Here is a 23659-nt window from a genome sequence, read left to right as displayed (position 1 = left end):
AAAAAAAAAAAGTCTCATTCAGTTTATGTAGTACATAGAGGAATTAAAATTCCTCAAAATGAAAAAAAAAATAAAAAAGCATGTAAAATATGTATTAGTTATTTTCTACAAATGAATAGAACAAAATTAGATGTAGAGCTATAAGGGTAAAGTCTGAGCCAATTTGCATTTGAGGATATGGTTTAAACCCATTTTATATTCAGTCATATCCAGCTTGGTCAAACAGACCACATAGTCAAATGTGGCCTTCAAACAAAATCTTAAACACACACACACACAATTAGGGCTCCTTTATCGTTGCATCACACATTGCACTTTACTAGTATTTGTTATTTTCTCTTCAAACTATGCAGTAGTGACCCACAACTTATTATGATTCATCTATATTTCTAGAGATCCAGCATTCAATCTTTCATTTGTTACAAGACCCTTTATAACTGACAGCTGCTCTTTCCAGACAGATGCTGTCTCTGTAATCTCTATTTGCTGTCACACCTTAGTTTGCCCTTCGACCCCGTGATCTTCTGTGCCGGGCTGTGGACCAGTTGAATATACTTGTGCTTTGCAGACATAAATGAAATGCGTCCACCTGCCCAGACCACAGAGTAACTAGCCTCACTCATGATGATAGCTTTATCCTTAAAATATCTCTACCCTCACATGCCAAGATGAGTTCTGTAATCTCAGGTTCCCGATAAAATAAAAATACTATTAGGGGACAAAAGCAAACATAACTGGTTGTTCTTTTTTATTATTTTCCCTTATTATTATTTTCCCTTCAGTATAGCAAGCCAGAATGTAAAACAAGATTCCATGCTCCATAATCCCTTGACATAGGTAGGGAAACTGCAATATAAACAAGGAAGTTTTTCATTTGCTACATTAGCTATACTAAGGGAAAACACAAAAATATAGTGAATGTTTTCTACTAAATGGCAGCTGATAGATGAAAAATTAATAGTTTACCTCTGGTGGACAAAGAAATGGAAGTAAGGCAGAATCTGACTTAAACTCAAAAGGTCATTTTCCAGCTCAATTTCTTTTACCCAGGAAAACAATGTTGATAACATTCAGACTTGGTTGTATTCCTCAAATAGTTGTCCCTTTTTCTAGCTCTTTCTTCTTAAGAGAAGAACAAGGCAGGCCCTAAAAGAAGGGTCCATGATTTTTTTTTTCTTTTTCTTTCTTTTTTTTTGGAGAGGTTTTTTCACTATAGGGCGCATGCACCCGCCAGACAGACAGAGAGAGACATAGAGACAGAAAGCGAGAAATCACCCCCCCTCAGGGGGGATGGCCACACCGCAATCCCTTCTCTTCCATTCTCCTCTCGGGATCTTGGGCACGCGCGCACACGCACCCGGCGTGAGTTTTAAGCCCCCGGGTCCGAGACGCGAACCGCGGTCGACTACGTGGGAGTCCAGCGACATAGCCATTACACTAAATGCTGGTTCCCAAGGGTCCATAATTTTAATGGCTAAACCCCAGATCATATGGGCCACACTCTGAGACGAGATTGACTCACTGTAAGCAAGGGCGATACATAAAGTATTTTTCAGGAAGTTGAGCTAGGTGGCAATTAGCCACACACTCTGTCATCCCATTCAAAAGATTTAGATAAACTTGTATGCCAGTCACTAGCAAGACAGCACAGAATTTCCTCACATTGTTCTTTCTTCTCTTTCACGCAGACACATAGGACATCTAGGTGTAAAGGATTTTAGAGATTATACAGCCATCCCCATATGGCACACTGCAGGACACCGATGACTTGGCCACAAAAGGTCACAAAAATCTCTTCTGGTAAAAGCAGTAACTTATATGTCCTTTCTAGGGTTCACTTATCTACCTCATAATGGGAGGTACAGGGATCACCTATAGTTTAGAATGTTTAGTCTAGGGAGAGAAGTGAAAAGAACTTGAGCATATTTTTTAACCATCCCCACCCATGCTATCACTCCAGCCAGGGCTGTACTAACAAATGTACCTATAGATTAATCCTTTGTTTGACCATAGAGAAACAAAGAATATATTTGGTATCTGAAATGTCTGTTGATTCTCATTTCAAAGGCTGGTGGATGGTTGTAATGTGCTATATATAGCTATGATATTCATTATGATATGAAAACTCCTCTTCTTGTTTTCCTTCTCAAAATATATTCCTGGAGAAGTTAAGAAGAGGATGCAGGGGTCAGCAGGCGGCATGGTGGTTAAGGCACTGGACTCCAACATGGCCAACCACAGCTTGAGTCCTGGACCTGGTGGTTTGCTTTCTCACTTCCCCACTTCTCTCTCTTTCTTGGGCACACATGTCATATAGCAAATTTAAAAATAATACTAATAAATAAAATCAAATAAATATTTTTTCTTTAGAGAATTTTTGCTGTAGGGCACATGTGTGCGCATGCCAGAGACAGAGAGAGAGAAAACACCTCCTAGGGGGCTGGCCAGGCTGCAATCTCTTCTCCCCCAAGGTCCTCTCAGAATTTTGGGCACGCATGCACATACACCAGGCATGAGTTTCAGGCCACAGTGTCTGGGACTCAACCTGTATTTGCGCATGTGAGAGACTAGCAATGTAACCATTATGCCAACTGCTGGTCCTAGTAAATAATTATTTAAAAAACAGAAGAGGATGCTGCTCCTTTAAAAATATAACTGAAGTATACTAACTTTTTTTCTTTGTGACCTCCCCTCGCCCCCGGAAATATTCCCGGGATGAAAAGCAGCAGAGGCAGGTGAGGGGCACTGGTATTTCTAAGGTCAAAGATTACATAAAAATCTAGAAAAGTGGGCTTCTGTATAGATACCAAAGCAAACACAAATATCTTGAAAACCTCTCTGTCTTTCGTGGAAAATAAGAAGAGTGGAGATGCGCTGCCACTCAGATGCTACCCTCTCTCTTTATAACAAGTACAGCCCTTTATCCCACAGGAACCGGATCCTCTTTCCCCACAACCCCTATTTCCAGTCATACTAATTTAAAGAGTGTCTCTTGAACAAGTAAAGCCACACTAACCAAGCTGTCATACATATCTTGGTCAATAGTAGGATCACTTTCAGAATGAAAAGGCAAGAATAATACCATACTTGTAGGGAACCAGCAGTTAGCGTAATGGCTATGTCGCTGGACTCCCACGTAGTCGACTGTGGTTCGCGTCCCGGACCCGGTGGCTTAAAACTCACGCTGGGTGCATGCTCGCCCAAGATCCCAAGAAAAGAAGGGATTGTGGCGTGGCCATCCTCCCTGGGGGGTGATTTCTCGCTTTCTATCTCTCTGTCTCTGTCTGACGAGCGCACACGCCCTATAGCAAAAACCTCTCAAAAAAAAAAAAAAAAGAAGAATATCATACTTGTATACTAATGATAGTGATAAAAATAGAAAGTACTTTGTAATACATTTCCCCTGTGATTAAGAGGATACTAAACAATAATTGCCTCCAAATGCTTGCTGCTATTAACACGTTCATCTTAGGAACTTCAAACTCGAAAAGAAATTTGGAGGGATTTAGGAAAGGATTAAGATAATAAAATCCATTATTCTTTTTATATACATATGAATGGAAAGATAAGGGTAAGCTGACAATTGTAAAAATATTCACCTTAAAGTGACTGCTTTTATAACAATTTATTAAGTTTCTTAGTTTCTTATTTTAGGGCTTAAAAATAACATGATTCAAAGATGAAAGCTATTCTTCATAATTTAAAGCAATGTAACTACAAAATTGAAGTTCTTTTTCTATATAGTCTATCAGCCTTCATAATCAACATTATTTCATGCCTCATTCCTAGCATGGAGTATTTCATCGACTATATTACACATGGGGTAAATGTACCTTCCTTGGTCACAACCATGAAGAATATATGTTTAACCTAAGTGCAAATGCAGGTTTCAAAAATGTGCATTACCTGATTTGTAACACAAGCACATACATCTGAATTTCTAATAAATGCAATATTAAGGAGCACAGCAAAAAATAGCAGAACACAAACTTTAAGTTCATAAAGAAATTTCTTGTGTTAATGCACAGGAAATTAAAATTAGGACCTAAAAAGGGGAAGAAATGTGTCTGTGTGGATCTGCAAATAAATATGCAAGTTACATTTAGTACAAATCTGAGAAGCACTGTTAGAGTTAATGTAATGCACGACCTATATTTTGGCTTGCAGTTTTTAGGTTTCCTGGAAAGCAGCCTGCTTTTTAAGGATCTGAAACTTAAAAAATATATTGTTAGAAAGCCAGAATGCAAAAGAGCTTATATATATGTACACTGTTTTTAAAATGCCAAATCACTGGCATCTTCATACCAGGCTCTGACATCCAAATCAGAATTAAAATAAACAAACCTACAAACCAAACCAGTAATTAAGAAAACATAGTCTACAATGCCAAGGAAAATGTTGTATAAATTATCTTATTAAGAGCTTATCCCTAAATATTATGATGACAGAGAATGATTCATAACTCTTTCCAACACTTAAAAATCTTAAACATATAACATTATATATTTTAGCTGAATGCCTCATAAATACTATTGTGATATTTTTCTAAATACTGCAAAAATAGAAAATCCAAGAATAAAAAGCTCGGTATTATATTATACTATAATGGTACCAAAAATTTCTTTACTTGAGTAAGATAAAGTAATGTGAATAAACCATAATTATAAATTAACATACTGTAAATATAAAATGAAATATAGGATAAAAAGTTTGACCCTTACCATGGGTGACATACTCTGGGAACTGCAGCCACTTCTACCTTGGTATGGATGCATGTAATTCTGGTACAGCTGCATGCCATACTGCAGAATAAACAAATGAAAGCACATTCTTACCACTCTGAATAATCATTCAAGTAATTTATGAAAACCAACATTTTCATTAAATATACATTATCAATTTTAAAAAGTATTATAATATTTCCTTGAAACAATCAACTAAAGCAACCAAAATTTTGAAAGATAGACTTTAGTAACTTGCAATAAAATACATTTTAAAAGATAATGTTCTGAGACCAACAGGTTGTACAGCAGTTAAGGGGCCAGACTCCCACATAGCTGAATGTAGCTTGAGTCCCAGGCATAAGTGTGTGCATGTGTGCCCCAAACCCCAAGAGGAGAATGGAGGAGAAGGGACTGTGGTATGGCCACCACTCCCTGGGGTGTGTGTGTGATTTCTCTTTTTCTGTCTCTCTCTATCTCTCTCTTTGGTAAGCGCACGCACCCTATAGCAAAAATCTCTCTCTCAAAAAAAAAATATCATGTTCTTTTACTTGGATCCACTATTTAAAGTCTAACTCACCAGTATAGAGCTATGGAAGTGACATTTCTACTCATTCTTCTTACCACTAAATTGTACCACAGCCATTTGGAGAGGAACACTGCCTAGTGATAAGGCTTACTTGGGAAGGATGCCATTCTTTACATTACAAAGATTCCAAGAATCTCACAAACATCCTAAGCACATTGTAAAATTCACTGTAGTTTTCCGATGATTATTTGAATTACTTTGTCTCTGGTAAATCCAGAAACTTGGCCAAATGCTAAAAATTCTTGGCGCTCTATCATCCTCATAGCAATACTCTGTGGCATTCATTTTTTTGCTTCAAATTCAGGGAAATCAGAGCAGTAGGGAATCGAGCTGATCTCAAACAAAGGATTTCAAATATAATGTAATGTAATAGTCCTTATCTCTATCTACATATAAGAACTGCAGGGTCTTTGCTTTCAGAAGGCAGCCTCATGTGGACTGGGCTGGCAGCCCATAATTTTGGGGAAGTAGGTCTGGATTATAATTGAATTGAATTAGCTTGAGAAACATTAAGAATGTCAACTGCCATGACCAAACTAATCCTGGAGGTATTCCCATTGGAAACTGGAAACCATGGTCCACTTAAGCCACTTACTTAAAAAAAAAAAAAAAAGCAAGGGGATAAATGACTATTTTTTTTTTGGGGGGGGGGCTACAGTCTACAATTCTCTTTATTTCATGGAGCCATAATGAACTTAAAAGTTAGGTCTATATAAAACAGACAGAATAGAAACCATGGAATCAAATGTTACCCATAGGATGAATGCTATTTAAACATTCCAACAGAGATGTGTCTCCACTTAAGACTAGTTTCTTAAAAGCAATTCCAGCAAAGTGGATATACTTGGTAATTAGGCAAAAATAATCAGGGTGAGGGGGTAGGAAAGTCACTGTTTTTAAGATTTTGCTTTTAATATGAACATAAACCCATACTCATTTAAAATTCTCTGTGTTGACTCCTTTATCCAATTATTTTCCAACTTTGAAAAATTATTTTCTAATTTAAGGTTTGATTGACATTAATGGGACCTAACGAAATATATTTTAAATCAACTCTAAGCCTACAATAACTTTAAAAAGAAGAGAGGGGAGCTTAATTCCCAGTCACATTCTGGAGAATATATAATAACCTCAAACTCACACTTTCACAAGGAGCATGCTGCTTGGCCACCTTTTATTTATCTGCATTGAAAAGCCTGCTACCTACTAATAGGACTGTTTTCTTCAAAGATGTATTGTCCCCGGTACCTGCAATGTTAGGTAGTTGCCTCTGTGCAGTTGGAGGTCTTTAATAGGCATTTAACTCTAGCCAAGTGGTAGGGCATGGGTCACCTTAACATTCCCCTGTCCTATGGAGGGGCAGATAAGGGACCAAAATATGTTAGAGAGAAGCCGGCAGAGTTCTAATTGAAAGACATGTAACCAGGACACTATACATAGCAAATCTCCCATTTTTATTTCTCAGAATTTCTATAATTCTCTACTTAGCCAGTATTTCTCCAAAGAGAAAAGCAGTGTCTCCATCTGCTCTATGTGAAGAATTTGTACATGTATATGAAAAAAAAGAAAAGGAAAGAAGAATAAAACAAGAGGCAAAAAAAATTCTTGGTAGGAGGCTACTTCTAATAATTACTATGTAATGAAAATAGGAGGGTACTTCTGGTCCAGCCAACAATATAATCTATTTCCTTGCTCCTTTTTACTAAGTATAATGATGAATTCTGGAAAGAACAAAATAGGCAGCCAAAAGAATCAAGGGTAGGAGGTATGAGAGATATTTCTAATTCTAGGTGAGCTCATTTTCAGTAGCTGGGGGTTAGGGGGGTGGTCAAGCAGGAGTCCCACCGACAATAAGTTGACAGAGGAAAGCAACTCACCCCTCTGTTGGATCCTCAATTGCATCTGGACTGTGAGACCTGGGGCAAGACCTGGCTTCCTGTGATCCAGATATTTTTAAAGTCTAAGACAGATCATATCAATTTCTTGCTTGAAACCCTTTTGTAGTCTTCTTTGGCACGGGGATAATGGTCCCTACTGATGCTCTCTCTGTCTCTAGCCTCATCTGGAAAAGCTCTGTCATACTGAAATGAACAGGGAAAATGGGTGTGGTAGACAGAAGCTGCTCACTTCCTAATCCCTGAAATCTGTAAATATGTTAAGCTACATGACAAAGGAAATTAAGGTTACTAATCAGTGAGATGGGTTGATTATTCTGGATTATCCAGGTGAGTCCAGTATAATCATAAGAGATTTCTTTAAGTGGAAGGAGGAAACAGACCAGGGAGATGGAACACGCAAAGGACCTGACCCAGCACTGCTGGCTCTGAAGGTGGAGACGTGGTTCTAAGACCAGGAGGCTGGGCAACCTCCAAAGGCTGGGATGTGCAGTGGTGATGAATTCTACCCCAGAGCCTCCAGAAGGGATGCAGCCCAGCTGACACCTTGGTCTTAACACAATGAGACTCATTTCAGATTTCTGAACTAAAGAAGAATAGAACAACAAATCTGTACTGTTTTTAACCACTACATTGGTGATCATTTATTATAGAAACTATAGAAAACTAACACCATGAAGCATCTTTGAACTAGGATTCTGACTTGTAAAAGTCTTTGAGAAGATTCAGATAAGAAGAAACAAAAAAGAGTAAGAAGAGGACAGTCTTCCAGGAAACAAGTATTAAAGGAAGCTTTTAGTACATTCATCAATTTTTAGACACATATTTCAAAGTTTAACGTTTATAAATTCAACTGCATCCTGTAATCTATAACATCATATATTCACTGTGGACCAAGGACTTGTCATTTCTGACATTTTTGGCGGGATCAAGAAATCGCCAGCATCAAAGACAACTCCATAGCCTGTGGGAGAGCACTTATTTGTGAAGTTCTGCCTCCCCAAAGCCAGATATCTGTACAAAATACTTGTATCCATGACTCTGCAATGAAACTGATTCATAAAGCTCGACATAGAATGTGAACATGTTTTAAAGATACCTAAATTAATTTATTTCACTTATATCTTTTCTTTTATATACATGTATGTATGTGGAAAGGGCTTTTGAGTAATTCATGAGAAGTATGTATTATGACAAAGCTATGCATGCGTCTCAATTTTCCGCAAAAAAAAAAAAAAAAAAAAAAAAAAAAAAAAAAAAAAAAATAACTTTTTTTTGGAGAGGTTTTTGCTGTAGAGCATGTGTGCTCACCAGAAAGACAGAAAGAGACAGAGAGACAGAAGGCAAGAAATAACTCCTCAGGGGGGATGGCCATGCCACAATTCCTTCTCCTCCATTCTCTTCTCGGGATCTTGGGCACGCACGCACACATGCCCAGTGTGAGTTTAAGCCACCAGGCCCGGGATTCTAACCTCGGTTGACTACATGGAAGTTCAGCAACATAGTCATTACACCATCTACTGGTCCCTAAACTTGTACTTTAATCCCATTTTTCCACAAGCTTTTTGGAGTCCCCTTATATAAACTTACATATGGGGGTCAACAGGTGGTAAGATGGTTAAGGTGCTAGATTCCCACATGTCCAACCATGGTTCAAGCTCCAGACCCAGCGGATGGAGAATAATACCTGGCGCATGTGTGTACATACCCAAAATCCAAAGAGGAGAATAGAGGAGAAGGGATTGTGGCATAGCCATCACCAATGAAGGGTAATTTCTCTTTTCTTCTCTCTTTCTCTCAGTCTGTCTCCTGCAAGCACACTTACCCTACAGCAAAAACCTTAAAAAAAGAAAAATGCCTATATATGTATATTTTTGTGTACTGTACTTGTGTATGTGAATACATGGAAAGTGATAAATGACAAGAATCTAGGTCTAAATAAATCTATATTCATTATTTAAATAAAGAATTATTTATTTCATTTTATTTATTCATTTATTTATTTTAATTTGACCAAAGAGAGAGAGAGAGAGAGAGAAAGTGAGAAAGCAAATCACCAGGTCCGGGACTCAAACCATGGTCAGTCATGTGGGAGTGTCTAGCGCCTTAACCACCATAACACCCGCTAGGCTCTATGTGAAAGCTTTATATCATAGTTTATCGGCATCATCTTTTTTTTTTTTTTATTGCTACAAAAATAGTAATAATAATTGTGTATCCTAGTAAAATCAGTGGCTTATTAATTAGAGAAATTGGGCTTACCAACTGCTTCTGTTTTGGGTGTCTAGCTTTGAAGCCATGTTAGAAGGGAAGATTTGTCTAGCAACATGGGGGAGCATCTCCTCTACTAGCTAAGCCTGATTTCCAAAGGAAACCAGATACCTCAGTTCTCTAGTACAGGGGTCCCCAACTCCTGGGCCAGTCTGTGGCCTGTTGAAAGTGGGGCAGAGAACTGGGGCTGGTCCATGGGCCACACAGAAGTGGGTGCATGGTGGGCAGGCAAGCAAGGTTTCATCTGTGTCTGAAGCCACTCCACAGCATTCCCGTTGCCACCTGGCTCCGCCTCCTGTTGGATTCGCTGCAGTATCGGTTTCTCACGGAAGCATGAACCTAATTGTTGTATGAATGTTTTATTTTATATTGCAGTGTGGTAGTAGTGGAAATGGGGTATATAATGGATGCAATACCCTTGGGTCATCCCAGGATCATCCTCCATCTCCCGCCATGGAGGGACTGTCTTCCACGAGGCCAGTCCCTGTGGCTGGGAAGGTTGGGGGCCGGCCGCTGCTCTAACAAAACTGTTTTGCAGCATTCCCAAGAGTGCTAGCCTCCTTTCCTATAAAAGGAGAAGGCTGGGCAAGGTCAGTAGTTCCTAATCAGGCAGACAAATGGAACTCACTAATGAAGATCCCAAAGATGGGGTGGGGGCAAATGTAACTTCAGAAAGTTCCTCAGGTGATTCCATTCCATATCCCTAATCACCTATGACCACACTCTCAAGGAATAGTTTCTAAATATGCTCTGAAGGTCTTCTTTCTTTTTGTTTTAAATGTTATGAAAAGGAGCACAGCACTGAAGTGCCTATTTATCATGAATGTCTTGAGGAATCACAACTTCTATGCTTTGTTAAAAACAAAATCATGACAGTCATTTTAAGACTGGAATATCTGAGAAACAAGCAAAACTCTTTTTCTTTCTTTCTTCCTTCCTTTTTTACAATTTTGCTAGAGGGTGTGTGTGCTTGCTAGAGGGTGACAGAGAACAAACAAGAGAGGAGAAACAAGACAGCATTCCCCCCATGGTGGATGGTCCTGTAGCACTCCCTCTCCGCCATTTCTCCTCCTTTGGGAATTTTGGCACATGCACATGCACCCAGAGTGTTTTTCAAGCTACCCAAGTGCGGGACCTGAGCCGTGCTTTCAGTCCTGTGGGATCTAGCTGCCTTTTATTTTTATTTTTATTATTATTCATACATGAAATAGCTATACATCACTTAGATTATGAAGAGACTTTGCCCAGCATGATATACACCTCAGCCCAGCCTAGTTGAGACTATTAATCAGCCAGCCACAGGCTGGCCTCGAGCAAACCTCTTATAAAATAACCACAGCAGCCATAGCAGCAAAAGGAGAAACTTTCATAGTTAAACCAAAAGCTTCACTTAAACTATTCAAAAACTTATTCTTCCAGAACCTTTCATATCCACTAGGATGACTATCGTTAAAAACAAAACAAAACAGAAAAATGAGCATTGGCAAAGATAAAGAGAAACTGGAACTCTCATTTATTTCTGGTGGCCTAGCTATCAAGAAAAATATTTATGCAATTCCTCAAAAAGCTAAACAAAGAATTGTAATATGACCAGAAATTCTGTTAAATATACAACCAAAAAATGAAAACTGGTACCCAAACGAGCACAAGTATGCACATGTTCACAGCAGTACTACTCACAAAAGGAAGAGGGCCGCGATACAACCTGAAACCCCATCAATGGATAAATGAGGAAACAAATTGCTAAACCAGCATACATACCTCTACTACAGAGTGTTGTACAGCTATGAAGAGAAACGAAGTGTTGATATATGCTAACTAAAAGTCACATATAAACGGTCACATATTACATGACCACATTTGTCCAGAACAGATAAATCCATAGAGGCAGAATACAGACTGGCAGTTGTCAGGGCCTGAGAATAACTGCTTAATGAGCAGCATTTCCTTTTAGGTGATAAAAATATTTTAGATCTAGGTGGAGGTGGTGGTTTTGCACAATTGTGAATGCCCTAAACGCCACTGAGCTCTTCACACTAAAAACTGTTTTAATTTTACATTATCTCATTAAAAAAAATTATCTTACTTTTAAAAACTAATAGAACAAGCATGGTACTGAAGGCGCTGGACTCACACATGGTTAACCATAGTTCGAGTCTCAGATCTGGTGGTTTGCTTTCTCACTTTCTCTCTCTCTTCCTCTGTCTCTCTCTCTCTCTGATGAGCACACATGCCCTATATCAAATTAAAAATAATAATAGCAATGATAATACATAAATAAATTTTAAAAAGAAAAAAATTAATAGGAAAAAAATAAGCTTTCTTAGAAAACTGGCATGACAAGTAATAATTCTGATTATGATGATTTTGCTCTTTTTTTACACTGATGTGTTTCCTAAATGGGACACTACTAAAAAGCATCTATATAAAAAAATTAATTAAAAAAAGCATCTATTAACTTATAGGATAAACTTAATATCAGCAAAGGCAGAAGAAAAATACAGATCTAGAAAATACACAAACTACCAGTCAATTTAATCTACTGGATTCCTTTCTTTATAATTGAAATAGAGGAACCAAAGACTTCCCAAGATCCCATCTGTTCTGATTTTCAATTCTGAATATATTAAAAAGCTGATTTTAGTCCATAAACAAGTCTTCCTGTGATAATAAATGGGTTATATATGTAATGTGTATGTAATTCCTAAATTATGGTGTACCCAGACATGAATAATAAAGAATACCTTGGGGAAATGTAAAACTTCTATTTTAAGCTAAACATTTAATAACAATGGAATATTCTGTATTTTGTTGATTTCAGCAGAGATGAGACTGACTAACGTGAACAATTATTTTTGGTAATTTTTTTCCCTAATTGTGTCTACAAAGCCAGTACCTTCAAGGTTTGGCAATTTTTATAATTTCATATTTAAAGTTATGTTAAATTTACTAACATATGAGCTTCAAAAATAGATATGAGTTCCCTACATTCAAGAATTCAGTTCTGCATCTCTTTCCAACATGTATCTACCTTTAGAATATTCCTTTCTTTTCCAAAATACTTGCCAACAAATTATGCTTATGCAACTTGTAATATCTGCTTAGCACAAAAGAAGATATTTAAAAATATATTTGCCATAAGATGTATACAATAATTTGAGTTGTACTCATTAATTGCTTGCTAGAAAACAATTTATAAAATCCTAAAAAAAAAAAAATTAAAAAAAAAAAATTTCATTGAACATATACAGGAGGGCACATTTTAAAACATACTTCATGTTGGATTGTTGGCAATATTTTAAAATGCAGATTAAATTGTGTATAAAAGACATTTCATTCAGTGATACTACAGCTATGTATGTATACTCTTTAACAAAAGTGAAAATCAGGACATTTTTGGAAAAAGAATGCTTATTCCACACATAAGAGATGAATCTATTAGATTATTCCATCCTACTCTGGAAATATTTATCTTCTGGATTAAAAAAAATGCACACATCTGGTAGTGGGATTTTTTCTTTTTCTTTTTTTTTTCTCCTTTCTCATATTGCCATATAGATTCATTGTGAATCTTCATGTTTTGCAGTTCAGATATTTTCAAACTTGTAAGGTACTCACAGCATGTAATAGAAATTCACGCCTCCAGCGAGATTACCTTAAGCAATCTAATCGCAGTCACCCAGCACGTCCTACTCTGCTCTTCTTCTGCACAGAGCATTTTCAGGTCTCGGGGCCCTCCCGCTTTGTTAGGCTAGAAGGCCACAGCACATTGTTTATCGTTAATGCATATCTTGAAGGTAACACCTGTTGAAATAAAAGCCACTAAAATTCTCCTATATATAAGAGAAAGCTGTCTCTTTTTAAAAGAAATTAAAAGAAACTCAAGCTTACCTAAAAGGCTGAGGCTTGCTTTATTCATCTATCAAAATATTAAGCCTGTACCTTAAAGCAGAATCCATAGTTGGTTGGTGCTCCATGCTTTTTTTTGCCTGCCAGTGACACATAAACATCACTATTGCCAAATTCGCTGAAAAACTGCAAATGCCGTGGTTCCTTGAAAAGATACAGGCAAGTGTTGAAATGGACACATATTTTTGCAGTCTCTTGCTTTCTATTTGTATTAGATTATATATATGTTTTATCTTGAACAAAAATTATTCCAAACAGAATGTCAGCATAATTTCACAAAAAGAAAAGCAAAGAAAAAAATAAGTAACAATAACCTTAAATAACCAGAAACTCCATATAATTTCATTTAATTTGGGAAGTGGCAGTTCCCAAGTGTGTTGTCAGAAAAGTCATAACATACTTTTTTCATGTCGTTCTATGCAAAAAATGTGTCATGACTTTTCCTATGATCCTATATACGTATGCTTTCTATATAAACTTTGTGCTTGTGTGTATGTGTATATGTCTATCTAAAACTTCCTATTCTCTTTAACCAGCATTCCAAGGAATCTGAGAGAATGAAAATGCAGCAGAGAATGGATTTTGAAAGTGTTTCCCTTGCCTAGGTTTCAAACAATGTTAACTACACAAGCGAAGAAGGTTGGTAGGCATTTATGTAGCAGTTAGAGAAGGAAAAAGAGAAAGAGACAATGATCCCTGCTTCGTTCAGTTAGTCAGCCCTCGCGTTTGTGTTCTGCATAACACACCACAGGAGGCAATGAGAGAGGCTGCGTGACTGTCTTGCTTTACAAAAAGAACGAAGACTCTACAGATGAATTGAAGGAAGTTACCTGGCAGTGGAATGTATCTGATTTTCAAGGCAAAGTGGAATCATGAACAGCTATTTCTTCTTTGGGAAATCCATGAGATTTAAAGCTGGTCATGGGAAATCACTGGGTCATATTTTTCTGTGATAGGTTAATAACTTGGTGAAGTGCTTAATTCTGAGGTGGAATGTATAATCAAAACTGACCAAAATGCTTTTGTTCTCTAAAACCCCACTACTCTAGAGTGGCCTCAGACCAGCAGCAGCAAGATCATCTGGGAACTTGTTAGAAATGCAAAATCTTATGGCCCACCTCAGACCTACTGAATCAATATCTGCATTTTAACAAGATCCCAAGTGGTTCATATGGACTAAAATTTGAGAAGCAGTACTCTGGAAAACACACACTCTCACACACACACACACACACACACACACACACACACACCATTCAGCAACACAAGATCCTTTTGCACATCCAGAGAAATTTCATTGCCATTTACTAGAAAAATGATCCCATCTCTGATGGACAGGTAGAGCAGGCATTTTTCTGTACATCACTGCTTTTAAGCATGACTGTAGTTCCTAACTGCACTGGAGAATAAGGCAGAGAAGGAAATTGTTACAACAGGCACAGCCTAGGGCCCTTGGAGCAATGGAGGAAGAAAGAGAGACGCACTCCTATTGCCACGGCTTTTAAAACTTTATTCCTTGATTTGCTAATAAAAATGTCTGATTCCTCTGAAGATGTAATAAAACCATTCCTGTCCACTGGTACCACTACAATATAGTTTAGTCATTCAAATGCAAGTAAAAAGCACCTCGAGAAACACTGGGAGGCAGTAAGAAGCATGTGATGAGTTTCTTCTGACTGATTTTTGTTCCACTACTGCAAACATATCAAAGCTTTTGGTACAGTAAGACTAAAAGGCTGAGTTGGCACGTTTAGCAAGATCTAAGCACGCACGTGTGTGTATGAGGAGTGAAATGGAGAGGGGGCTACTTTCGGGGATTGCTCTCTAAATAGAATTCCCAGCTACGTCTCCAAAAGCTGGCAACAGTGGAGCAGTTAGCAAACTAACTCCCACACAGCTTTTACATCTTTATATCTTTAGAAAGAAAAATCAATCAAAAGCTCCTTATAGAAAAAATCCAAAATGGTCTTCTTTCCAGGTTGAAATGCCATATTAGACATTAGGTAACCTACATAATTTGAATCAAAATCATAATCATTGAAGGTATCTACTGGGTTGTTGGAAAAGTCATGACCCATTTTTGCATAGAAAAACACAGCATGACTTTCCCAAAGACTTAATATTACCCACAGTGTTTTTTAAAAGGGAACTTAACGTATATGAGGAGTTTTCAAAAAGATGATGGGAAAATGCATTATAAGGAAAAAAAACTATGCATGGATTTAAAAATTTTGCACCAAAATGTACTGGGACATTAATTCCCCCTTTCCACAAACTTTTTGAAGCCCCCTCATATTGATGGGTAGCAAAGTTAGACATCATGTTGGGGAAAACTAAGATATGATCTGATAATAGAAGTCTAATGCGGAAGGGGGAAGTCCATTGTGGAGATGAGAACATAGATCCAGTAGAAGAAATAAGGGCTGTTTTCTTATATAATGGATAAGAGTAACGAGAGGTAAAGGGTAACACAAAATGGGCATTTTTTTGTTTTGTTTTTGGAGAGGTTTTTGCTATAGGGTGCATGCGTTTGCCAAACAGACAGAGAGAGACATAGAGACAGAAAGCGAGAAATTACCCCCCAGGATGATCTTGGACACGCATGCACACGTGCCCGGCGTGAGTTTAAGCCGCCGGGTCTGGGATACGAACCACGGTCGACTACGTGGGAGTCCAGCAACATAGCCATTACGCTAACTGCTGGTCCCAAAATGGGCATTTTAATGAGAAACTTGTTGGAAAAATAAGAATTTGAGAATTAGGGAGACATTATTGTATCTTCCAATGAAAAATCATTAGGGTGATAATGAATTAAACAGAATTTACTGGATTAAGAAGACAGTTTCTGTGATATTAAAAGTAAAAAGACAGGCAGCTAGTCAGGTAGTGTAGTGGTTCAAGTGGCTGGATCCCACATGGCCAGTTGTGGGTCTCAGACCCAGTGGTTTGAAAAACATGCTGCATGGGGCCAGTAGGTGGCATAGTGGTTAAGGTGCTGACTACCACATTGCCACCTGCAGTTCAAGTCCGGGACCTAGCTTGATACTCATTCTGGGCGCATGTGTGTGTGTGGCTAAAATCCCAGGAAGAGAATAAAGAAGGGGTTGTGGCACAGTCCTTCCCCACCACCCACACCCCCCGAAAGGTAATTCTCACTTTTCCTATCACTTTCTCTCTCTCTCTCTCTCTCTCTCTCACACACACACACACACACACACACACACTACTCTGATGAGTGCACATGCCTATAGCAAAAACCTTAATAAAATAAACTACACTCAGGGTCCATGTGCATGCATGCCTACAATCCTAAGAAGGAAATGGAGAAGAGATTGAAGTGTGGTCATCCACCTTGTGGAGTGTTCTCTCACCTTCTGTCTCTTTCTCTCCCTCTCTCTGAAAAGCATACACACCCTATAGCAATTTTTAAAAAAAATAGTAATAACTAGATAAATAAAAATAAAAAGATGGAAGTCAGTCAGTGGCATGGTGGTTAAGGTGGCTGGATCTCACATGACTGACCGAGCAGTTCAAGTCCCAGCCTGGTTGCTTGAAAAACATGTCAGGCACTTATGGGACATACGTCTCAAAGGAGGAACAAAGGAAGGAGAAGGGATCGTAGTGCGATCAGCCCCATGGTGGGTGCTTTCTCACTTTTACTCTTGGTCGCTCTGTTTCTCTCCAGGGAGCACACACACTCTCTGGCAAAAATTTAAAAAATAAAATAAAATGAAAATAAAACTAAAAACATGATCTAGGGAACTAGCAGTTAGCGTAATGGCTATGTCGCTGGATTCCCATGTAGTTGACCACGGTTCGCGTCCCGGACCCGGTGGCTAAGAATTCACGCCGGGCACGTGTGCGTGCGTGCCCAAGATCCCAAGAGAAGAATGGAGGAGAAGGGATTGTGGTGTGACCATCCCCCATGGGGGGTGATTTCTCGCTTTCTGTCTCTATGTCTCCCTCTGTCTGTCTGGTGAGTGCATGCACCCTATAGCAAAAACCTCTCAAAAAACAAAAAAATGATCTAGTGCACATCTGTTTAAAACATACCTCGTTATTTCATATTTTATAGACACTACAAAAAGAGTGACCTTATTAAAATGGTTAGGAAAAGGGCTTAAAACTCTAATAGCCAAACACTAAAACATCGACTGCAAAAATGATGGAAAAATTTGAAAACCAGTTTAAATGTTCTAGGGAGATTAGCTAAATCCATCTGCATGACAGAATACTAGTAGCCAAATAATATATATTCAAATATGAGAGATTTCTGTAATGAGATGGTTATTAAATTAGTAGAGCCCATTCCATGAAGCACTGTGTTACAACAAACACACACAAAGGAACAACAATGAACTGCATATGAAAAAATGGAGGGAGCCATGGAAGAATAATTGAGGCACACACAGAGAGTAAAATTTCACTTCTTTCCAATCCCTTATCTTCTGTCAGGAACAGTGCCCAAATATTTGGTCTCCATCAGTAGTTAAACTCTGGGCATTTTTATTGAGAAGTTTCTTCCTCAATATAATATATCTGGAATTGAGATCATCATCTGTCTTCAAAGAGAGTGGGGGTCTAGCAAACCTCCTATTCCTGTCATTTTTTTATATATAATTTTTTATTCTTCCCTTTTTCTTTAAGAAAAATATTTAGTGCTTCCTCTTATTTAATATTAATCACTAAAATTTGGCTGTTGGCCATTTAATCTTGTCACCATTTCTTTGTTTTCCCCCCTCTGCTCACTGTAGGTGAGATCCCATCACTCTATCCTATGTTATTGAAATAATCACGTAATTAATATCCATACCTCTAATCAAATTTCTCTCTCTTTCTTCACTCCACTCTGTCTTTCTCTGCTTCCCTTGTTCTCTTCCCCTCAATCGTTTTCTGTCTCTCATTCTTTCTCTCCCTCTGAGATTTTAAGTTCCCTATGGCCATATTCATCTTCTTAGGACACATTTTGGTCATTTTATTTCCTTATTCCGAATTTTTTAATAGCTTTCTGAAGTGGATTGAATCTTAGACCCCAAAAAGTTATGGCCATGCTGTAACTCTTGGCAACTATGAATCATGTGAATGTGGAAAAGGGTCTTTGCAGATGTAATTAAGTTAAGGATCTCAAGATATGATCATTCAGGATTTACAGGTGGGCCCTAAATCCAATTACAAATATCCTTATAAAAGACACAGAGAGAAAGAAAAGAAGACCACATGAAGACAATGAAAGAGATTGGAGTTAGTCAGCCACGACCAAGAGACACCTGGGGCCACAACTAGTCGAAGCAGAAAGTCCTATTGAAAATTCAAATGATCAGATTATAAGAATGGGGAAGAAATCATTGAATAAATAATGAGTGATCATTCCTTGTATAAAAGAAAAATATGAACTTGCATATTCAAAGTGTGTGCTGAAAATCAAGGAAGATTTATCAGACTGTGCATCAAAACAGCTAAAATTATGACAGGAAAATTATTAAACATCAATGATCATTAGAATATTTTTTAAATAGCTGAAGAGAAATGGCAGTTTATCCATAAAGAAACAGTGCTATCACTGACAACAAAAATGCATAAAAATATGAAAATTCTTAAAAGTTTCTTTACTTGAAATATACCATAAATTGCATGAAACATTGACACTTACAAACCATAGACCACATGGCATAGTGGGAAAAAACTAGACACATCGACAGTAGACTGACTATCTAGTACTGATCCCTGTGGAAAATACACATGTGTTTCAGTGATTATGTGTACAGACATTTACACATGTGCATCTCCATAACTGTTTGCCTGGGTGATTATACACAAGCACACAGATAAATACATTCATCTATCCCTGATCTTAACATTGTAACTTCCTCTAGGTCTATAACAGGGAGACAAAATCCCATCCCCAAAATAACTGAAGAACAATAAAGAAAACTGCTGAACGTTACTGTTACATCAGTGTTGACTCATAGAAGTACACAAGTGGACAAGATCTGCTGTGTGAATTGGGGTTAAAAAAAGGTATAAACTATGTTGGGCTTCTAAATCTGCAGCCTAAGATAGGCAGAAAAGAGTGAACTCAGAGTGGGGAAAAACTAATAATGTATTGTACTAAAGTAAGCACAACTAGATGCTATCAAAGATATATGTTAAAACTAGCAAAAATAAATAAATAAATAAAGCCAAATAGTTACTTTTTTAATAGATTGTGCCAAATATTTAGAATTAAAAACAATACTGACTTCTGACAAGTCGTGAAGTAATTTATACAACAAAGTAAAGCCCAGTACAACTCACAGTTAATACATCTTTCATAACACATCACTAGTACTTCATTTACCTTTGACGTCCCTTTAGTAGAAAAATATAAACCAGATCTTCTTAGAAAGAAGTAAATTTTTTTCCAAGACTTCTTTCCCTGTTCTTTTGCATGTAAGAAGCCATGGATTTCAGGATATGTGCTTGAACTCAGAAACATCTGGGAGAAAAATTGGACACCTTCATATTATCATTGAATCAATATGACAATCTTAAACTAATCATGTTAAAATTTCAAATAGAAATATGTAAAATCAAACAGCATCAATAGCATTTACCTGTCATTATAGAAATCATAACATATACAACAGAAAATAAATCAGTCTTTCAAACACCTGAGACAAGTTCTAAACGCAAATACGTTGACAAAATATGCATTCTACATGATGAGTATTTAGTCAGTCACCAAAATATTAAGTTATTTGAATACCCGCTTGAAAAGCTGAACATCATTTATAGAGCTAAGTCCTGGTACTTTTCCTCATTTTCCATGGTCTCTGCTAAGATTATGTTTATCTATCAACTTCATTATGGTACAAGTTAGACTACAATCCTAATTTCAACTCTTAAGCAGAAAGTTGAGTCAAGTTCACTTCCTTGATGAGGGTCAAAAAAGCTCTTCTTTATCTTTTATAGTTCTCAGTTGTGAGTGGTTATGGTAGGTTGTGCTTCCCAAAGAGAAAGCCATAATGTCTTACTTCCCATGTGCTGTTCTCCAATGTAATCTTGACACTGATTCATGAAGAGATGAAGTCTGTTTCTCCACTCCTTTGAATCTGGGACAGCTCAGAAATGTGACTATCCTAGAACTACCATAAATGAAAAACAAAGAAACACAGTACAACCGGAAAGGCCCTGAAGGAAGAGATGTGGAGAAACAGAGAAAGGGAAACCAAGGGGTATATCGACACAGGTAGTAAAAACAAACAAGCAAACAACAACAACAAAAAACACTCTTGGAAGGGGATCATTGATCCTCAACCACTGAGCCAATGTTTCTGAAAGATAACCCATTCAGCTAAATTCTTCCCACACTCCTACTCCACAATATTGCTGGCGAAATGCTACTGGGTAGTTTAAGACACTTAAAGTTTGGAATAGTTTGTTACACAGCAATAATTAACTAAGACAGTGAGTGGATTTGTGTTGGTCCCTAAAACAACAATGGAAAGAAATCACTGTGAGAGGCTGTGCTCTTAATAAGACAGTAGAAATGCATTAGTGTCATATTACAAGAAGAAAATAAAAATCCTAATAAACAAATGCAAAATGGAAAAACTGAAAACAAAAGAAATTATATTAACTGAAACAATGTAACATATTTTTCAAAGCTATTCAGGGAACTGCTGATAGTAGTAGATATTTATGTATTTTTAAGTAAACTATTAAAATTTTTCATTTAATGAGCCACAGATATTAATTAATTGATATGCAAAACAGGCAAGTAGGTTTTTTAGTTTGAGTGCTTTCCAAGTTATTAAACTAAACCAATTAAATTTTAAAAAGAGAGTCATGGAGGTCACACTAGAAAAAGAAGAAACCTTTTAAAAAGTGGAAACATCGCCTCAGTGGAGAGAAGAGGTCAGGAGCACATGCAGGGCTATCTGTTCCAAAGCCTGTGATATTTCTTGTTTTTATAATTTAACATTAAAGCAATATAACAATGCTATAGAAAGGTTTTGGAAAGAAGGCAGAAGAAAAGCTTCAGCCCACACTGTGTCATAATACAGGGGAGGAGCACTCAGAAGGCTGAGATCCGGGTTTTGTGGCTCAGCTGTGCGGCCATTTACCTTAATATTCTGACAGGGAGACTCTGTGAAACTCAGAGACAGAAGAAGGAAGGCAAGTGGTATCTAGACACAGGTAGTAAACAAACAAACAAACAAACAAAAACAAAACAAAACAACAACAAAAAACACTCTTGGAAGGGGATCATTAATCCTCAACCACTGAGCCAATGTTTCTCAATGATAACCCGGCCAGCTAAATTCTCCCCAAACTCCTACTCCACAATATTGCTGGCAAAATGAGAGAGGACAGTTTAAGATACTGAGATGTGGAATAGTTTGTTACACAGCAATAATTAATTGAGACAGTGAGTGGACTTGTGTTGGTTCCTAAAACAATGACGAAAAAATTGTGCTTCTCAAAGAGAAGCAGCTTTTAGAAATATCTTCCTGGACTAACCATATTTCTAAAATATTCCAAAGCATGAAAATGTAATATAACTGATTAAAAAGTCTATAGAAAACAAATTTTTAATGGTATATCTAATGTATTTAGTCATGGTTATATTGGAAATATTACAAATTCCCTTTCATTAAAGATCAGGAAAAAACTAAGTGAGTTTGGGAATGCACAGGGTTTAGCTCAAAGAGCAACTGTTATAAAGATATTGCTCAACATTAGCCTGTGAAAAACAAACTGTAGAGCCTATAACCTAAACTCTACTAATTTATCAAAAATAAAATAATCCATTTGCTGTAATGTCAATGTCTCAGAAAGCAACTACCTCAAGCTGGCTAGTGTCAGTTTGGAAGAAATAAGCCAAACACCACAAAAAGTATGATTTTTTAAAATTAAATAACTAGTATTCTTGATTCAACTAAGAATATTTCACAATTCTACACAAGGATTTCCATCATAGTTATTGCAATTGTTAGTACATGAAACAGATATATTCTATACATTGTTCTTCCTTTCATTTAGTTATTAAATCTTTTGTCAGAAACAGGATTGAGCTCACTTATTCTGAAAGCTAATACTATCTGTTGGTACAATAAAATGTATAATTTACTGGAAATTTTGATTTTTTAAGATTAACAATCTTTGCACCCATCACAGAACAAAACTCCACAAGTTTCCTTGCATGATTCACATTTTTTAAGCTTATTGTATTCATAATAGGGATGCATACGAGAGAGAGAGAGCGAGAGAGAGAGAACTCTTAATACAGTCTCGATCCTTTTCACCCCACCCTCAACTTGTCAGGATACTGGGCATGTGCTTGGTGAAGATACACAGTTTTAAATGTTTAAAATCCTTTGACAATTCGCCCAAACTGTTAAGAAGAATGTTGTTAGAGAACTTCACTGATTTATGGCATTCTTTACTCAAATTTATTTTATTTTGTTTGACTTTAGTTACACCTCCAGCAAAACTTAATCATTCAAAGCATCACATTTTGAAATCTGGGCAAGTATAAATAAGAACCTCAAAACTTCCCTTTGTTATGTTATTATTTATACATTTCAATGAAAATATATTTTACCTGCAAAATTTGTATGGGGGATATTTCTCCATTGGTTTCAGTTGCAAAAGACACCATATGCTCTGGGAAAAAATACTGACAAAAAGATACAGATTAAATAATCCCAAAATCTGTGTAGGAAAAACTCAGTTATGACCCAAAAAGTAATCTAAAGCAGAAGTTCTTTAAACCAGTGTGTTTAAAATTCACCTGACATGCTTTCGAAAATGTCAGTCCCTGGACTCTACCCTCTGGAACCCTAATGAAACTGGAATTGGGCTCAAAGTTTAGTAAACACCCCCAGATGATGCCAACGTCATGAGATCCAACATACCTGGAGTGATCAACATCGCCCTCAAACTGACAGTGTGCTTGCTCCCACATCTTTTCCCTGAGTCCCACGACTGCTCCCCCAGGTATTAAAGGATTATCAACCTCATTTTTCAAAGCCAAGGCTCATAGAGCCAAAGGGTCATGATTTTCCCCAGGTCATAAACCACAACATAGAGAAGACAGGACTTAAAATGACTGGGAGTTAAATTCTAATTCTATCGAGTGTCATTCCAAGTATGTTTAACCATAAAATTCACCCAGGATACATCGAATTCCCAGGCCCTATACCTGGAGTTTCTGATTCAGCGGGTCTGGGCAGGTCTTAGATTCTGTTTCTTTTTTTTTTTTTCCTTCTTTTTTTTTTTTTTTTTTTTTT

General features: G+C 37.2%; 1 protein-coding gene across 2 annotated transcripts in view; it reads right to left on the bottom strand.

Moving 5' to 3' along the window:
- GRB14 (growth factor receptor bound protein 14) overlaps positions 1-23659 on the bottom strand; it is a 151173-nt gene that overhangs the window by 6371 nt on the left and 121143 nt on the right. For both annotated transcript variants that reach the window (XM_006160259.3, XM_006160260.3), the window contains 5 exons: positions 22972-23046; positions 19723-19860; positions 13419-13529; positions 13132-13227; positions 4722-4802 (listed from right to left, as the gene is read on the bottom strand). In XM_006160259.3, coding sequence (XP_006160321.1) covers positions 4722-4802; positions 13132-13227; positions 13419-13529; positions 19723-19860; positions 22972-23046 — 501 coding nt within the window. The remainder of the gene's footprint in view (positions 1-4721; positions 4803-13131; positions 13228-13418; positions 13530-19722; positions 19861-22971; positions 23047-23659) is intronic.

Source organism: Tupaia chinensis, unplaced genomic scaffold (genome assembly GCF_000334495.1).
Source record: "Tupaia chinensis unplaced genomic scaffold, TupChi_1.0 Scaffold000674_1, whole genome shotgun sequence".
Lineage (NCBI taxonomy): Eukaryota > Metazoa > Chordata > Mammalia > Scandentia > Tupaiidae > Tupaia > Tupaia belangeri.
This window is presented reverse-complemented; position numbering and strand designations above follow the sequence as displayed.